General features: G+C 38.3%; 1 protein-coding gene across 6 annotated transcripts in view; it reads right to left on the reverse strand.

The window, feature by feature from the left end:
• The window catches only part of rbm19 (RNA binding motif protein 19), a 250198-nt gene that overhangs the window by 180000 nt on the left and 51939 nt on the right, over positions 1–18259 (reverse strand). For all 6 annotated transcript variants that reach the window (XM_088000100.1, XM_043715848.2, XM_088000099.1 and 3 more), the window contains exon 17: positions 7756–7886. In XM_088000100.1, the coding sequence (XP_087856226.1) occupies positions 7756–7886 (131 nt within the window). The remainder of the gene's footprint in view (positions 1–7755; positions 7887–18259) is intronic.

The raw sequence follows: 18259 nt of genomic DNA on the forward strand, positions 1-18259 counted from the left end.
TCACATCCCTGGTCACTATGGGCAATTTAACACAACCAATCCACCTAACCTGCGCATCCTTGGATTGTGGACGGAAACTGAAGCACCCTGAGGAAACCCACGCAGACTTGAGAGCACGCAAACACAGTTCCCAGAGGGTGGAATCGAACCTGGGTCCCTGGCACAATAACCACTGAGCCACTGTGCACCCATTGGGCAGAAATCAAGAAACAAGACATCAACCTGCACTTAACCACTTGGCGTATCTCATTTCCAAGTACCAGAGCCACCTTCCTTGTGAGACATGTTGTTAGAGAAAATTTACCTGAACACAACCTTGCAATGCTCAGCCCTCTTTACCCTTTACACTACCACTATCCCAATCTCCATTTGGATAATTAAAGTCCACATTATCACTACTGCACCTCTGTTTTTTTTTTAAACAGGTATTTTCCTTTTCATTCTCCACACTCCTTGGTGGTCTACATACCACACAGAACAGTGAAATTGCAGCTTTTTTGTTTCTTACCTTTAGCCAGATCAATTTTGTCTTTGAACCCTCCGAGGTATTATCTCTCTTCAAAACTGCAATGCTCTCTTTAACTAATGCTGCTAACTCTCCTCCTTTATCTCTCGAACACCTTGTATCAGGAATATTTGATATTTAGTACTTCCCTTACTTGAAGGAAGTCTTTATTATAGCCATTACAGTATACTTCAAAAATGCAACCTATACCTGTGACTAGCCAATCTTATTTATTAAGCTCCATGAATTCACATACACTCATCACACTCTGATTCAGACCACTTCAATTTCTCCCCTAAACCAATTTCACTTGTTAATTTAGTATTGTCTAGTACTCTAGACAAGTAATCGACTCCAGCATAATCTATCACAAAATACTTCATGCCCCCCACCCTTGATTTTCTTTGCTCTTTCATTTGGAGCAATTCTTCCAGTTTCCTAGGTTCTTAGCTCTGGAACAGCCTCCCCAAAAATCTACTTCTATCTGCTCTAATATGTCATAATCCATGCCTTCGCAACAATAATATTTAACTTGACTTCGATTTTGAAGGATTGTGTAAAAATTGATTTTCAGGTTCCCTAGCTACTAGCTCAGGTTTAGAGAGACAAAAAAAATCACTGAAAGGCCCTTGGACATTCAAGCATTTTTTTTTTGGAAGTTGTGGGATTTATGATAATTTCTTGTTTTTATTTGGAGGTGCCGGTGTTGGACTGGGGTGTACAAAGTTAAAAATCACACAACACCAAGTTATAGTCCAACAGTTTTATTTGGAAGCACTAGCTTTCGGAGTGCTGCTCCTTCATCAGGTGGTTGTGGAGTATAAGCTTTTAACTTTGTTTTGTTTTTAGACTCCTTTTGGGGCTTTTGAACAGTGATTGCCTTGGAGAGTTTCTAGTTTGTCTGGAATCAGTAGGTGCAATAACAAGTCTGTGAGGAAGGCTGCCCAAATGGTCTCAAATAAAAGCAAAATAGTGCAGGTGCTGGAAATCTGAAACAAACACAGAGAATGATGGAGATGCTTCAGAACTTTTAGAAATTCTGAAGAAGTCACTCTGGACTCAAACATTAATTCTGTTTCACTCTCCACAGATGCTGTCAGATATGTTGAGTTTCTGTAGCATTGTGTGTTCATCCATCTGTTCTCTCGCTGTTTGTGAAAGCACTTCTTTTATGAGCTGAGGGTGAAACATAATTGTTCTTCTAGAACCAATTCTAGAAGAACTTAATATTTTATTTCCTGAGCAAGCTGTGATTGCCAATACTTCAGAGATAATTGCAAGTCTATTAATTTATCAATGAGACTATCAAGACTACAGACTGTAAGACCTGACATTTATTCCCTTCAAAAACCAAAACTCATTGAACAAAGTGCTTTTCCAGATAGCCAATCTTTGCAGAGAGAAACAAAGTGAGAAATTGCTGTAAAAGCTCAACAGGTCTGGCAGCATCTGTGGAAAGAAATCAGAGTTAACATTTCTGATTGAGTGATCTTCCTCAGAACGCAGACTCTTTTGTTGAAGCTTTGTTTTATCCTTTTCCTGTTGTCTATAAGCATGTGCATTAGTGTTTTGGGCTATTTAGAGATTTAAACATTTACACTTCCGTTATAATAATTCTGTACATTGAATAAGTTCTATTTTAGATCAGAAAAAAATTGCATGTATTAAAGAAACTGAGTGAAAGCTCTTATCATGCGAAACCTAATATACATAAAGTATTTAATTGGTCTTCTCAGTAACTGAGCAAAATATTTCAATATTATGCTGTGGCCAAGTGAACAAATGAAACAGAGCACTCCTCCAGCTTCAGACATAACAATATGGCCCACATCCAATTTTACGTACGGGTTGCAGACAAGGTTATGGCCGTTATATAAATGCACTATTATAATCAATATACTTATTGTTAAGCATGATGTTTTGTTGTCAGCTTGGCTTCCTCCAAATACATTATGCACTTTTAACCCTAATTTGTACATAATTCATTAGGCATATTTACATTTTTTAAATCCTTACAATGTGGGTGTGCCTACAGAGTTTATTGATTCATCCCTCATTGGACAACAATTACTGAAATTTATTCTTTAACCCTAGGCACTGTTTGGTCAAACTATGAATAGAAAGCCATTGTTTGAGAATTTTAACTGAGTCAAAATATTTTAAATACATGTTTTGTCTCGGTAACTGAGAAATCACTTTATATGGCATGTTCAATAATTAATAAAAGTAAAAGGATTAACAGAGGGTGATGTGCAAATAAAATTTTAAAATGATTGCTTAATTAAACTAAGCTAGTCAAGTGATATAGTATGGGATGACTAATCTGGTCAAACAAAGCTCTGATGTCCAGCATCTGCAGCCCTCACTTTCTCCATAAAGCTTTAAAATGTCATGGCAGTGAGAATGAAAGATCGTACCTGGAAGACTATAACCATTTTAACATTTTTTTGTTTATATTCTACTGTATTTTTAGCCTATCAGCAACATTTCTGGAGAAACAAAGGTTATCTTTTTATTTTTAATAATTTCATTGCTATGTACGTTGCTTTAGTTAAAGTGTTTAGAAATTTTACTTCCAAACAGAATCATGCAAGTCCTCAATATATCTCAAGAGGTGAAGGCTGAGCAGCATTTACATAATGCCTTTCATGATATCAAAATATCCCAAAGTATTATGTAATGAGTTTAGTATTTTAAGTATAATCACTGTTGCAAGGTTATAACTTGCACACAGTAAGGTCATAGAAAGAGAATGTGCTCATGACAAAACAACCTGTTTTAGCAATATTGGTTGAGGAATAAGGGGAGAGTGACTGCACTTGACATCAAGGCTAATTTGATAAAGCATGTAATCAAGGAGCCTAGCAAAACTGAAGTCAACAGGAATCCAGGGGCGCATGGGTGAGCTTGTTGGAGTCACAGAAGAAGATAATTGTGGATGTTGGAGGTCAGACATCACAGTTCCAGGACATCTCAACAGGAATTTATCAGGGTATTGTCTGAGGCCAACTATATTCAGCTGCCTTATCACTGAACTTCTCTTCATCATAAGATGAAAAGTGATTATGTTCATTGGTGATTGCACAATGTTTAGCAACTCTTTAGATGCTGAAACATGTCCAAATGCAACAAGTCTTGGACAAGATCCAGGTTTGGACTGGCAAATGGCAAGTAACATTTGTGCTACACAAGAGACAACCAATAAACATCTCCAAAACAGAGTGTCTAAAAATCAACCCATAACATTCAGTTACATCACCATCATGGAATCCCCCACTATCACTGATCAGAAAACTGAACTGGAGAGCCATATAAATACTAACATACAAGAGTAGGTCAGAGGCTCATAATCCATGATGACTCACCCACTGACCTCCCAAATCCCATCATTATCTACAAGGTGCAAGTTAAGAGTGTGAGGGAATACCCCCCAATTGCCTGGTTGAGTGCAGTTCCAACAACACTCAAGAAGCTTAACAATATTTAAGTGCTTGATTAGCACCACATCCACAAATGTTCAGTCCCTCCACAACCAACTCTATCAGCAGCATATACCATCTAAAAGGTGTATTACAGAAATTCACCAAGGCTCTTTCAGCAGCACTTTCTAAACTCACGAGTATGTAGAAGTACAAGAACAGCAAATACATGGAACCACCATTGCGTGCAAGTCCCCTTCAAGCCGTCAACATCCTGATTTGGAAACGTTGCTCTTCTTCAGTGTGGCTGGGTGGAAATCCTGGAATTGTGAGGGAACCAGCAGCAATCAAGAAGGAAGCTCAATACTACCTGTTGAGTAGCATTGGTAAGTGCTAGCCCAGCCACTCAAGCATACATACCATGAATGAATTTTAAAAAATGAAGTGATAAAAATGAAGCATGGCTGCGAAATTTATTGATTATGCAAAGGCTGGTAGAAAATAAGTTTTAAAGAGGACGTAAGGAAGCTACAAAAAGATGTAGATAGTTTAAATGAATAGGTTAAAATGTGGCAGATGGAGTAAATGTATGATATAAAATTGTTCATGTTGGCAGGAAACTTAAATGCGTATTATCTAAATGGTGAGATCTTGGAGTGCTCTGAGATGCTAAAGGATGTGTGCGTCCTAGTACATGAATCACAAAGGGCTTGTATGCAAGTTCAGCCAGTAATATGGAAAGTTAACAAAGTTATCACTTATTAGGAGAATAAATAAATACAAATATAGGGAAGTTATGCTTCAGTTATACAGAACACTCTGGGACCATATCTGGAATAGTATTGGTGACCTTATTTAAAGGAGGATGTAAATGTGTTTGAAACAGTTTGCAGAAGGTTTAAAGTCTAATATCTGGGATCGACAGGTCATCTTTAAGTAAAAGGTTAGACAGGCTAGACTTGTATCCACAGGAGTTTCGAAGATGAAATCTAACTTGATTGAAATATCTAAGTCCTGAGGGGTGGTAACAGGGTTAATATGCATAGCATGTTCCCCTTACAGGAGAGCTCGGGGTCACAATTGGTTGTTAGACGCCAAATCAGCTTTGTCTCTGGAAATATTTGTTCTTTAGAATAGTATCTTCGGCCTAACTATCGTCAATCCCTTCACCAATGACTATCCCTCAGTTTCAAGGTCAAAAATAGGAAGCTCGCTGATTATTACACAATGTTTAGTGTCACTTGCAATTCCTCAGATACTGATGCAGTCTGTACTGGACAACACTCTGGCTTAGATTGATACAGCATGGAAACAGACCCTTCAGTCTAACTCATCTATGCCAATCAAGTTTCCCAAACTAAACTAGTCCCACTTGTCTGAATTTGGCCCATATCTCTCTAAACTTTTCCCATTCATGTACCAAATGTCTTTTAAATGTTGTAACTGTAAGTGCATTTACCAATTCCCCGGCAATTCACTTCACACGAACCACATTCTAAGTTGCAACGAGCATTTGTGCCACACAAGTACCAGGTAGTCACTGCCCCTAACACTATTTATTAAAGCAGCATGTTTCATGTTAAAACCTCGGATGATGCAATCTTGGAGGCTGAGATTACACGATAACTAGATGATGAAATTGTCCCAGATTCTAAAGTCTATTGTTATTAAATGTTACTGCTTTTTGTACAGCTTTTCTTTTGGTAATGTCACTGCCCTAGTAATCCAATTGTGGTACCATCATTAGACAAATCACCCAAAATTCTAGGTGAATGTTCAGGGACATGGATTCAAATTCCACCAAGGCAGATGATGAATTCTGAATTCAATAAAAACATTGAATAAAAATTAGCTCACTGGTGACCATGTTACTATTGTCAATTATCATTCACTCTGGAGAATGAAGTCTGTCATTCTTACCTGGCGTGGTCAAATTTGACTCCAGACACACTGATTGACTCTCAACTGTCCTCGCAGCATTTGTAGTGAACAATGAATGCTGGCCTTGCCAGTGACACATAGGTCACTTGACCAAAAAAAAAGTATGAACATCCCGTGATTTTTTGGAAATAAAAAGGCAAATATTCCATCACATCTGGCCAGTTGTTGCAATATCAGAGTAATCATGTTCACTAATTCAAATTAAATTAATTTCACTGACCGGAATTATTTTATTATATGTTGAAGCTCCATTACAAAGCTTAGAATTACCATATATTTAACTCAAAACCAATGCTATGTAGATAATTGCCTGCTGTGCAATTAGGCAGATACTCACAAGCAAGAGAGTTAACTCTCCCTTAACATTCAATTTAGATGGAGGATATTTGTGAAAGATCAGAATAAATCTTATTGTTTAAACATTGCAGAATTCTTTCCTTTTTACCATCAACAGTAACAATGAGAAACCAACATATATATTGGCCCAGAAGTTCCAATCAGCCATTTATGCCAACCAGAGTTTTCTTGTCGACAGAACAACCACATTTTTCAACGCTCATCTGACAGTGCTGACATGTAAATCAAACAAGCAGTGCCACAGAACAGCAATAACAATGGCCCAGTTTTTCCTGTAAAATAATGGTGAGGCTATCAGCCTTAACCACCATTAAAGTCAAATTGCATAGCAAAACTTCTGGGAGCTGCACATGCACAATTAAACATAGAATGCCCTGGCCCTCAAGTATACTATTGAGAAATTCAGCAAAGATAGAAAAAAAGCCATACGTTGCTGTAGTTATGAAAGAAATACATACAACCATGCCAGAAATTTAGAATTTGTCCACTCACCCTTTTTTAAAAATATACCATCAAAACTTATTTTTGCCAGCATTAAAAGCTTATTTTTACTAAGTGCCATAATCCTTTATAATTTATTATCATGATCTTAAATCAAAAACCTTTACATCTTTTACGTGCCTCTATACCATAATTCTCTCAATTTCACTTTCTGTACATGATTTGACATTCAATTAAACATTCCAATTTCCTAGTTAAAACTTGGTGCTGCTCAACAATCTGCTTAGCTTGCACACAAACAAAAAAAGTTGAGTAATTTGGGCCCTTAAATTCGCTTTGCAAATTGTTAAAATCAAGACTTCTCTGAATACGGTTTCAACTACTTCTTCATATCTTCTCCCATAACATTCAGTTCTCTTGACGAACAAAAATAACTGACACAGCTTTGAATATATTCAAGTAACTGAGCTCCCACTGCTCTCTGTGGAAGATAATACCACAAACTAATAAACTTCAAAAAGAAAATATCTTATTTCAGGCTTAAATAGTTGGCTTCTAATTTATAAAGCATACCCACAATGAGTCCTGCAAGAGGAAAATCATCTTGTGATCCTTCAGAACCTTACTTCTTTCACTATGTTAGCTATCATTCTTCAAGTTTCCAATGGATATATTTCCACTCTGCTCAACCCTTCATCATAAAATAAATCCTTCATCCCAAGAATAAATTAAATGAGTCTTCTCTGAATTGCTTGTAATGTAACTACATCCTTTCTTAAGTAAGGAGTCTAAAAATGCAAATGGTACTCCAAATGTTGTCTCATTCAGGTTCTACACAGATTAAGCAACATCTGCCTACTTAAAATTCAATTCCCCTTGCAAGAAACAGCAATATTCCTTTTCCTTTCTTGCTACTTGTTATACATGTATGCTAACACTGTGATTTATGTATCAGAACGCGATATATAGAGGTCCTAGATATCATTTAAAAGGCACAATACAAAGCAGCTTACTAATCACAGCAAATTCCAGTGCTAATTCCCACTAACTTTGGCCCATTAAATGAATTAAGGAACTTAGAAGTACACATACCTTCACCAGAGTTTCTTCAGTTGTCAAAAAATTTAAATTTTTCACAAATAAAGTACATCCTGGAAGATGTTCTTCTTCACTGACACTCAAATTATCTGCTTCATTTTCATCCTTTGCTTGGTCACCTTCATCTTCCAGAAAATATAAAACAAGTCATGTTTAATACATTAATTTTCTTATTGCAATCATTCAATATTTATTTTCCCAAATTAACAGTAAATTCAGGATACAGGAATTCAAATCAATGCTTTGATTTTTTCTCTCATCTCCTTGGTCCAAAATGTTAATTCATAATAATGAAATTGATTTTCTAGCGATTTTCTGGACCACATACTTTTGGAGATAGGTTCTTGTTCAAAATCTAATTCACCTCATTTAAGTAGTTCCACTAGAATTAAGTTATAACCCTGCAATACCAAAGGGAATGAATGAGTGTTTTATAAATCAGATGCTCAATAACTTGAATATTTCAAAAAAAAAACTTCCTTCTTCATTTAACATGCAACACAAACCACAAGCTCAGGAGAAAGTGATCCAAAATTGCAGAAATGTCATGACACAGGTGGAGGTCATTCAGCCCATCACGTCTTCAATGGTTTGCCAAATGAGCATCATCATTTACTGCCATTCTTCATGTGATTTTTCCATACCCTTTAATTAACATCTAATGCCTTCCTGAATATCTCCAGTGAAACTGCCTCTACCATACTTCCAGACTCTCCGTTCCATACTGAAACCACTGGTTAGTAAAATTAGAAAGAGTGCCATTTGCATAGCACTTTTAGTAAATTAGTTGTAAGACATTTGCATGTGTCAAATCTGGACAGCTAAACTAAGCAAAAATGCGTGAAGATTGTTCTATGCAGCACCATTCCACATATTATGAAATATACCCCAATTGAAGTCATTGATGTGTTTAAATAATGTGCTTTGGCTTCTTGCTAGCAAAGTGTTGGTCGTGTAGCATGCCTTTAATCATCCAGTTAGCTTGCCAGTGATAATTTATTGGCATGGCCCTTTTGCTCAGAAGAAATCCTAAAGTATTGGCACAAATAATATTTAAAAGATATTCTAAAGAGTTTCCTGATCGTAAAAAGGCTGGGATGTAACCCTATGCAAAAATACATTTTGAATTTTAATGACAATCTTGTCAGAAATGAAAAATATGGATATATATGAACAGCTTGCATTTCACTATCTTTGGAATTTCAGCACAAAAGATCCACTATTCATGGATGGCATTAATAGGTGGATAGCTACCACTAATCACAATTTGCATGTTTACTCTATATTTGGTACAGTTGCAGCCAATGACATTGTGGTGCCAGCTGGTGTCAAAACTCTTAATGTCAGTCAGTGATTAAAGTTTTCAGTAATCTGATTCTCTGTTATCACCCAAAGTCAAGCTTGACTTAGGTCAGTTAGAATGATTAAGACATATTCAGCAATACCTGATGATGCATAGTTGTATTTCTTAAATTTTCAAGGCATATCTATGTTGTTCCGAAAAATGTGGGAACATACTGCAATTGTTCTTTATGGCTGATTATGTACAATAAAGTAAATCTACCATAATACATCATCATGTTTGATTAACAAGTATTTTATACGACTACAAATTGCAATAATACAGTGCCCTCAATGCAGAAAAATGTCTTAAAGTATTTCACACTGGTACAATCAGACACAAATTTTGCTGGGACAAAGTAGCAGATAATAGGAAGGTGATGAAAATGTAGGTGGTAAATGTTAGCTGGTAAAAGTTACCCAAAAGGAGAAAGGCTATCCAGAAGGAAAAGTTGGCTTAAAATTTCAGTGCAGTGTAAAAACCCTCCTTATGAAGTCAAGGCATACGAACTAGAATGTCAGGATGAAGCTTTAAAAACCTGTTTCCCATTGCACAGAGAGAAACTGAAGGGATGCAGGTACCAGTTTTGCCGACCCCAGGAGTGCAGATCAGTGTCAAAGATGTTCAATGACCAGAGTAAGCAAGTAACACAACCAGATTGCCTTTTCTTCCATGGTCATCAAAAACAAACTTCTACACTTTTTCGGCCTTCATACTTCAGATTAATGGAAGCATTAACTTGTGATCTTCAAGATATGTGATCTTACAAATACATTAAGGACAAAAGGGTAACTAGGGAGAGAATAGGGCCCCTCAATGATCAGCAAGATGGCCTTTGTGTGGAGCCGCAGGAGAATGGGGCAGATACTAAGCAAGTATTTTGCATCAGTATTTACTTTGGAAAAGGACATGTAATATATAGAATGTAGGAAAATAGATGGTGACATCTTGCAAAATGTCCATATTACAGAGGAGGAATTGCTGGGTGTCTTGAAACACGTAAAGGTGGATAAATCCCCAGGACCTGATCAGGTGTACCCGAAAACTCTGTGGGAAGCTAGGGAAGTGATTGCTGGGCCTCTTACTGAGATATTTGTATCATCGATTGTCGCAGGTGAGGTGCCAGAAGACTGGAGGTTGGCAAACGTGGTGCAACTGTTTAAGAAGGGTGGTAATGACAAGCCAGGGAACTATGGACCAGTGAGCCTGATCTCGGTGGTGGGCAAGTTGTTGGAGGCAATCCTAAAGGACAGGATATCCATACATTTGGAAAGGCAAGGACTGATTAGGGATAGTCAACATGGCTTTGTGCGTGGGAAATCATGTCTCATAAACTTGATTGAGTTTTTTGAAGAAGTAACAAAAAGGATTGATGAGGGCAGAGCGGTAGATGTGATCTATAGGGACTTCAGTAAGACGTTTGACAAGGTTCCCCATGGGAGACTGGTGAGCAAGATTAGATGTCATGGAATACAGAGAAAACTCGCCATTTGGATACAGAAATGGCTCAAAGGTAGAAGTCAGAGGGTGGTGGTGCAGAGTTGTTTTTCAGACTGTAGGCCTGTGACTAGTGCCGCAAGGATCTGTGCTGGGTCCACTACTTTTCATCATTTATATAAATGATTTAGATGTGAGCATAAGAGGTATAGTTAGTAAGTTTGCAGATGACACTAAAATTGGAAGAGTAGTGGACAGCACAGAAGGCTACCTCAGATTACAACGGGATCTTGATCAGATGGGCCAATGGACTGAGAAGTGGCAGATGGAGTTTAATTTAGATAAATGTGAGGTGCTGCATTTTGGGAAAGCAAATCTTAGCAGGACGTATACATGTAATGATCAGGTCTGAGGGAGTGTTGATGAACAAAGAAACCTTGGAGTGCAGGTTCATAGCTCTTTGAAAGTGGAGTCATAGGTAGATAGGATAGTGAAGGCGGCAATTGGTATGCTTTCCTTTATTGGTCAGAGTATTGAATACAGGAGTTGGGGAGGTCATGTTGTGGCTGTACAGGAGACTGGTTAGGCCACTGTTGGAATATCGCATGCAGTTCTGGTTTCCTTCCTTTCGGAAAGATGTTGTGAAACTTGAAGGGGTTCTGAAAAGATTTACAAGGATGTTGCCAGGATTGGAGGATTTGTTGAATAGGCTAGGGCTGTTTTCCCTTGAGCATCGGAGGCTGAGGGGTGACCATATAGAGGTTTATAAAATCATGAGGGGTAGGAATAGGGTAAGTAGACAAAGTCTTTTCCCTAGAGTGGGAGAGTCCAGAACTAGGGGGCATAGATTTAGGGTGAGAGGAGAAAGATATAAAAGAGACCCAAGGCCAACTTTTTCACGCAGAGTATGTGAATTCCAGTATGTGTATGGAATGAGCTGCCAGAGGAAGTAGTGGAGACTAGATTAGATTACAGATTAAATTAGATTACATTACATTACAGTGTGGAAACAGGCCCGTCGGCCCAACAAGTCTACACCGACCCGCCGAAGCACAACCCACCCAGACCAATCCCCCCACATTTACCTCTTCACCTAACGTTACGGGCAATTTACCATGGCCAATTCACCTAACCTGCACATTTTTGGATTGTGGGAGGAAACCGGAGCACCCGGAGGAAACCCACGCAGACACGGGGAGAACGTGCAAACTCCACACAGAGAGTCGCCTGAGGCGGGAATTGAACCCCAGTCTCTGGCGCTGTGTGGCTGCAGTGCTAACCACTGTGTCACCGTGCCGCCCACAAGTACAGTTGCAACATTTAAATGGCATCTGGATGGGTATATGAATAGAAAGGGTTTGGAGGGATATGGGCCAGGTACTGGCAGGTGGGACTAGATTGGGTTGGGATATCTGGTTGACGTGGATGAGTTAGACCGATGGGTCTGTTTCCATGCTGTGCATCTCTGACTCTATATCGTTATAGCATCAATTGCTTTCTTGACATCAGTGATACTGCCAGATCTGCGATTTCTGCAGTCTGATCTTGCCAGGCAGATATTTCTTAAATTATCGTTGAAACCAAATGACATATTCACATTGCAGAAGTATTTTGAATGCAATATCTAAGAAAGGCAGGTGGTGGAAAGAGTCATCCTGATATTAATAAGATCGTCATTTTGAGAATTACTTGAACAAGCATATAGGTGTTACTTGGTAAATAGAGCAAAATTATTCTGCGATAACTTGAGACTTGATGTCTTTTGAATTATATCAAAACAATAATCATCCTGAAACTTTCCTCAGTGTTTTTCTTTATCCAAAGAAGAGACAGCAATCCTTCCAGGAATATTCTCAATCAGGTCATTCTTAGATTGCAAAGTTGTGTAGGTCACAATTGTATAGAAATATGTAGACTTCTGGAAGGACAAGATATTCCAAAGAAATGCATTATGGTATCTTCTGAACATCTTGCAGTGATAAGGATTCTTAGCTGGCTGCTATTCACATTCTGGACACTGTAATGGTAAGCTGCCTATTCAGGATGTTGCGGTCAATAGGAGTTGACAAACTGTTGAGTGCAAGATATTGTACCTGCCATTTTGACAAAGCTGGCAACAGTACACAGCAAGATCATTCTGTTTCTCTGCTGCAACACTATCACACAAAAGAAGGTGAAATCCCTGGAAGTGGGGCAAATACACTCCCAGACAGCACCACGATTAGTTGGATGAAGTTGCCCAAATAATCCCAAGACATAAAAACTGGCTAAGATCATAACATTCATTGCCATGATAAAGCTGTATGATCAGAACCGTCTTACATAAATCCTCAGAAAAAAACAGGCTCACCTCTCTATTTATCTCTTTTGTGCAGCACGTTTTTCGAATAAAATACCTCACTAACATCTGTATACAGTCTATTATCTATTTCCTTGGTCAACTAAAAAGATTAAGGGCTAAATCACCTCATCTCCTGCCTCACTTCTCATCATTCTTGACTGCTACTTCTCTTCCTTATAATATTGGCAAATCCACAACTGGCCCTAAGGTCTTCTCACTGTTGGGTTAAAGGGAGAAATATTTCAGGACTTCTCTGTCCCAGTCAATGGTTAATCCAGCATTCTGAAGGAGTAGAGAAAAAAAAATACTGCAAAAGCACTTTCCCAGTTCCAATAATCTGTGATTTAGTATTCTTTGGACTCCTCAAACAGTCTTTGCTAATGCCATGCTATGCCATAGAAAACTGAGTTATATTCTACAAACATCAACATTATTGGTCCAGTACAACATTATTGATGGTCTGCATTTCAGGATACTTAAAGTAAATGCGGAGAATAAATGTAATTGATATCCAGGCAGCACTTAATTGAGTGTGACATCAACATGTTCCAGCAAAATTGAAATCAGTGGGAGTCAGGGGGAATATCACTCTTCTGATATGAGTCACACCTATTAGAACTGAAGATTGTGATGTTTAATCAAGGCCAATCACTTCAGTCCCAGGCAGTACTGCAGAGTTTCCTCAGGGTGTGTCCTTCGCCCAACTATCTTCATCTACTTCAATAATTACCTTCCTTACTTAGGATCAGAAATGGGGATGTTTGTTGGTGTTTACAAAATGTTCAGTATCGTTTGTGACTCCTATGATACTGAAGAAGTCCGTGCCAATATGAAGCAATACTGATTTGCATTCAGGCTTGCACTGACAAATAGTAACTAATATTCACCTTGTAAAAATACCTTAAAATTAACACTTGCAACAAAAAAGGATCCGATTATCTCCCCTTGACATTCAAAGGCATTACTATCACTGAATTCCAAACTATCAATTCCTAGATGGTAGCAAAGACTAGAAACTGAACTAGACCTGCCACACAAATCATGTAGGTTAGAGACCAAACATTCTGTGTAGGCAAATCATTTCCTGACTTTCCGAAGCATATCCAACATCTGCAAGGCACAAAGAGACCAGCCTGATTTGTGCCACTCCAACACCACACAAGCAGCTTAAAACCATCCAGGACAAGGCAGTGCACTCAATTTGAACCCCATCCACCACCCTCGACTTCACCCACTCCACCACTAGGGCAGAATGGCAGCAGTGTTCATGATACAAGATGAACTGCAGCAATTCACTATAGTTCATCCCATAGCACCTTCCAAACCAATGTCTTCTATCACCTAGGACAAGGATGCAGACTTAGAGCAACAGTACAACGTACAGGCTCCTCTCCAAGTATGTTTCACTAAGGTCTCCTCTCATTCTTCTAGACTCCAATGAGTACAAGATAAATCTACTCAATCTCTCCTCAGAAGATAATGCATATCGAGCTTCAACCAAGTGAACTTTCTCTGAACTGCCTCCAATGCCAGTATATCTTTCCTTATGTAGGGGAACAAAAACCGTTCACCTATTGTTAGTGCACTTTGACTAATGCCTTGTAAACTTTTAACACGACCTCCCTATTTTTATAGTCCATTTCCTTTGAAACAATGGTCAAAGGTCCATTCAACTTCCCTATGATATGATGAATTTTTATACTAGATTTTTGTGATTCCCGCATAAGGACCCTGAAATTTCTCTGTCCTGCAATTTCTTCAGTCTTTCCCCATTTAGATAATATTCAGGTTTCTTATTCTCTTTGCCAAAGTACATCTCATTTTCCCACATTATATTCCATCGTTGATTCTACACACATCATTAAAATTAACACTTTCACTAATAATAAAAACAAATTACTGGGAAAACTCAGCAGGTCTGGAAGCATCTGTAGAGTGAAATCAGAGTTAACATTGTAGGTTCAGTGACCCTTCCTCAGAACTGATGGCAGCTAGGAAGAAGTTGATTTCTATGTAGAAGATTGGGTAGGGGGAGAAGGTAAGGAGTAAATGATAGATAGAGATAGAGCCCAAACAGACAGAAGAACAGTGAGACAAAGGAGTGGATAATGATCTGACTAGGAGAATGAATAGCTACTATTGGGGCTATTCATGGTTAACTACGATTGGTGTGTCATAGCAGACCATGTGATTACAAAACCTGTTGTGTGGGGACTGGGATAAGGACGTAGGGAAGGTGCCTCAAGCTCTAAAATTGTTGAACTTGATATGGAGTCCAGAAGACTGCAGAATTCCCGAGTGGAAAATGAGGTGCTGCTTGTGCTGAACTTCACTAGAGCACTGCATCAGGCCTGAAACAGATGTTGGCCAGGGAACAAGGTGGTATGTTGAAATGGCAGGAACGTGGAAGCTCAGTTTTTTTTAAGCAGACAGAACATAGATGTTCTGCAAAGCAGTCACCTAGTCTACGCTTCACTTCCCCAATGTACAGGAGACCACACTGTGAATGCAATAGACTAGATTAAGTGAAGTGCAGGTAAACTACTGCTTCACTTGGAAGGTGTGTTTGGGCCCTTGGATACTGACAGGGGAGGAAGTGAATGGGCATGTGTCACACCTTCTGTGATTGCAAGGAAAGATGCCATGGAGCTGTGGGGGGAGGGTGCTGGGAGTGAAAGAGGAGTGGACTAGCGTGTCCCAGAAGAAATGGTCTGCAGACGGCTGACAGGGGAGGGGAGAGGAATGTGTGTCTGGTGGTGGCATCCTCCTGGAGGTGGCAGAAATGACAGCTAACGAACCTCTGGTATGGATGCTGGAGGGATGGTAGGTGAGGACAAAGGATCCCTATTACTGCTGTAAAACGGAAGAAAGGGGGTGAGGGCTGAAGTGCAGGACATGGGTCACACCCAGTTGAGGGCAGTGCTGGGGAATCCTCAGTTTAGGAAGAAGGAGGTGGACATTTTGGAGGCCACCTTTGTCAAATTTGGTTTCATCAGAACAGATGTGATGGAGACAGAGGAATTGGGAGAATGTATTAGTATCATTACAGGAAGCAGGGTGTAAGGATGTATAGTTGTAACTGTGGGAGTCAATTGGTTTGTAGTGGATATATTACACTTTCACTAATAAGATTTGAATCTGCATTGGATGGAATGTTTTGAGAAGAAGTAACAGGAGATCTTTTGAGGATAATTTCAACACATGCTTTCCTTAAATTCATCATCTAATGTTTTTCATTATAGAGTCTTCTTTCCCCTCTAAAAACCAGAGCAAAACTCTCTACATGCTAAGCTCTCAACAAAATTCCACTTCAAATGACTCTCCTTCAATTCCACTTCAAATGGCTCTCCTTCAATTCCACCAATGTATGGAGCTCCACTGACAAGTGCATTAATACAAGAGAGCTTCATTTGAAATCAGAGCAGTATCAATCTGCACTCTTAACACCAATTTCAATGCTTGCAACTTTCATTACAAAAACAAGTTTTGTTCTCAGGTATTGACTAATCCGCTCCAGTAATTAATCTTAACTGGATTCTATTATCTGATTGAAATTTGAAAGATATATTAAACTAGTATTACATAAGATATAAAAGCAAAGAAATATGTCATTCCACCCAATTAATCCATGCCAGAGTTTATGCTCCACTTGTCTGATTTTAAATTTTTGTATTTTTTTTCCAATACTCCCTCATGGAAAAATAGTGACTAAGATGATCAATTAGCATCAACAATCTTTTAGGACTGTGCCTGAAGTAGCTATTTTTCACACAGAAGTATGGACAGCATCACCAGTCCATTTACTTGCAGCTAGAAAAAGGCTGAGAGATATTACAGTCAAGCTTGCTGGGAACTCTAATGATATACAGGAAACAATGGTCATTAATAGGAACATTAGTGGATATTTTCCCTCTATAATTTGAGGACACATAGGTACCACCCCAGTTTTCTCTGGCTGAAATTGTTTAATAAAAAGTGAGGCTTCTGTAGTTTTGAAAGAACTTCCAACAATGAAAAGTGATGTGTAACACAATGGAAAATCTTCAAAGCATAACTCAATGGTAGTACCTTTCAGTTAGCAGCAAGTTGAGAACGTAAACATTGATTAAGTCACCTCGTATTATATAGAAACCTAAATTAATTAATGAATAAACAGTAGTAATAAAGAACTGTTAAACAATACATTACAATGCCTTTTAATTTCAGAATATTCAGGATAACTCAAGGTTCCAGGAACCATGCATCCTATTCATGAATACAAAAAAAGCAATTTCATAAATCAGAGAATAAAAATATATTTTATACAACATATTTCAAATATATGGTGTAGGTGTTGATGAACCTGACTGAATCAATTCCTCTTATGAGACGTCAGTAGAACCATAAAACCACACATAGGTTGATAACTTACGTTATTACATGACCTTGTCAAGAGACTTAATAAGAGAATGTTTAATGAAAATTAAAATATTCACTTTCTTGGAGTTTATACAGAGATTCATATACAATAGAAAAATATTCAGCAGCATTAATTCCCCTAGTCAAATGTTCTTAACACTTGTAATTTCCATCAAAATTAATCACTTCTGCAACTAACGTACTAATGCTGTTAAAAATCTGCACACAAAGGTTTACTTTAATGCTCAGGTGTTTTTAATTTCTTCTATTTGTTTCATGTAAAAGAAAATTTAAAATATTTCATTTGTTTAAATTTAGTAAGAAAGGGTTCTGTCAACTCAGGGGAAATTAATAAATCATTGACAGTTAATCCATCAGCAAAAAGATTTAAATGCAACTCCATCTGTGGCTTGCACGATAAAATGCAGTCACGCAAAGCAAAAAGCAGTTACATTATTCTTGAGCTACAAAATTCTGAGGTTTTCTGCATGCAAAGCACATCCTGCACAACAAAAGCTATTATCAGTGAACTGCAGCCTTCGCTAAGCATTCCCCTGAAGTTCATTATCACAAGGCCTGGGTCTCGGCACAGTAAGATAATAGTTCCCTGGTGACTAGTAGCCAGATTGGCATTGCTGCTTTCATTCTCAAAGCTCAAGGCTCACCTCCCCCAAAGGCCACTGTTGCAGCCTTATATATGTATGAAAAAAACCATGAAAGTTCAAAATGAGTCATGTCCTTGACGAAGAAAGAAGAGAGCACTGGGACAAGTATTAGCCTGTCACTAATACAATGCAGTCATATGTACTGCTTACAGAGTAAGCATTGCTTCGTGTTGGACAACAGAGGCTTTGTTTTCTTCCCTTATTTTCTCAGGTGATCCTACCTAACTAAAGTATTTGTTGTAAGCTTTAAAGCTCTCTAATAAAAGTTACATAATACGCTCACATAATGTTCCATATTTTCAAAGATAAAAGCAA

Source organism: Chiloscyllium plagiosum, unplaced genomic scaffold (assembly GCF_037043375.1).
Source record: "Chiloscyllium plagiosum isolate Xiang-an unplaced genomic scaffold, Cpla_swu_hap1 HiC_scaffold_24, whole genome shotgun sequence".
Classification (NCBI taxonomy): Eukaryota; Metazoa; Chordata; class Chondrichthyes; order Orectolobiformes; family Hemiscylliidae; genus Chiloscyllium; species Chiloscyllium plagiosum.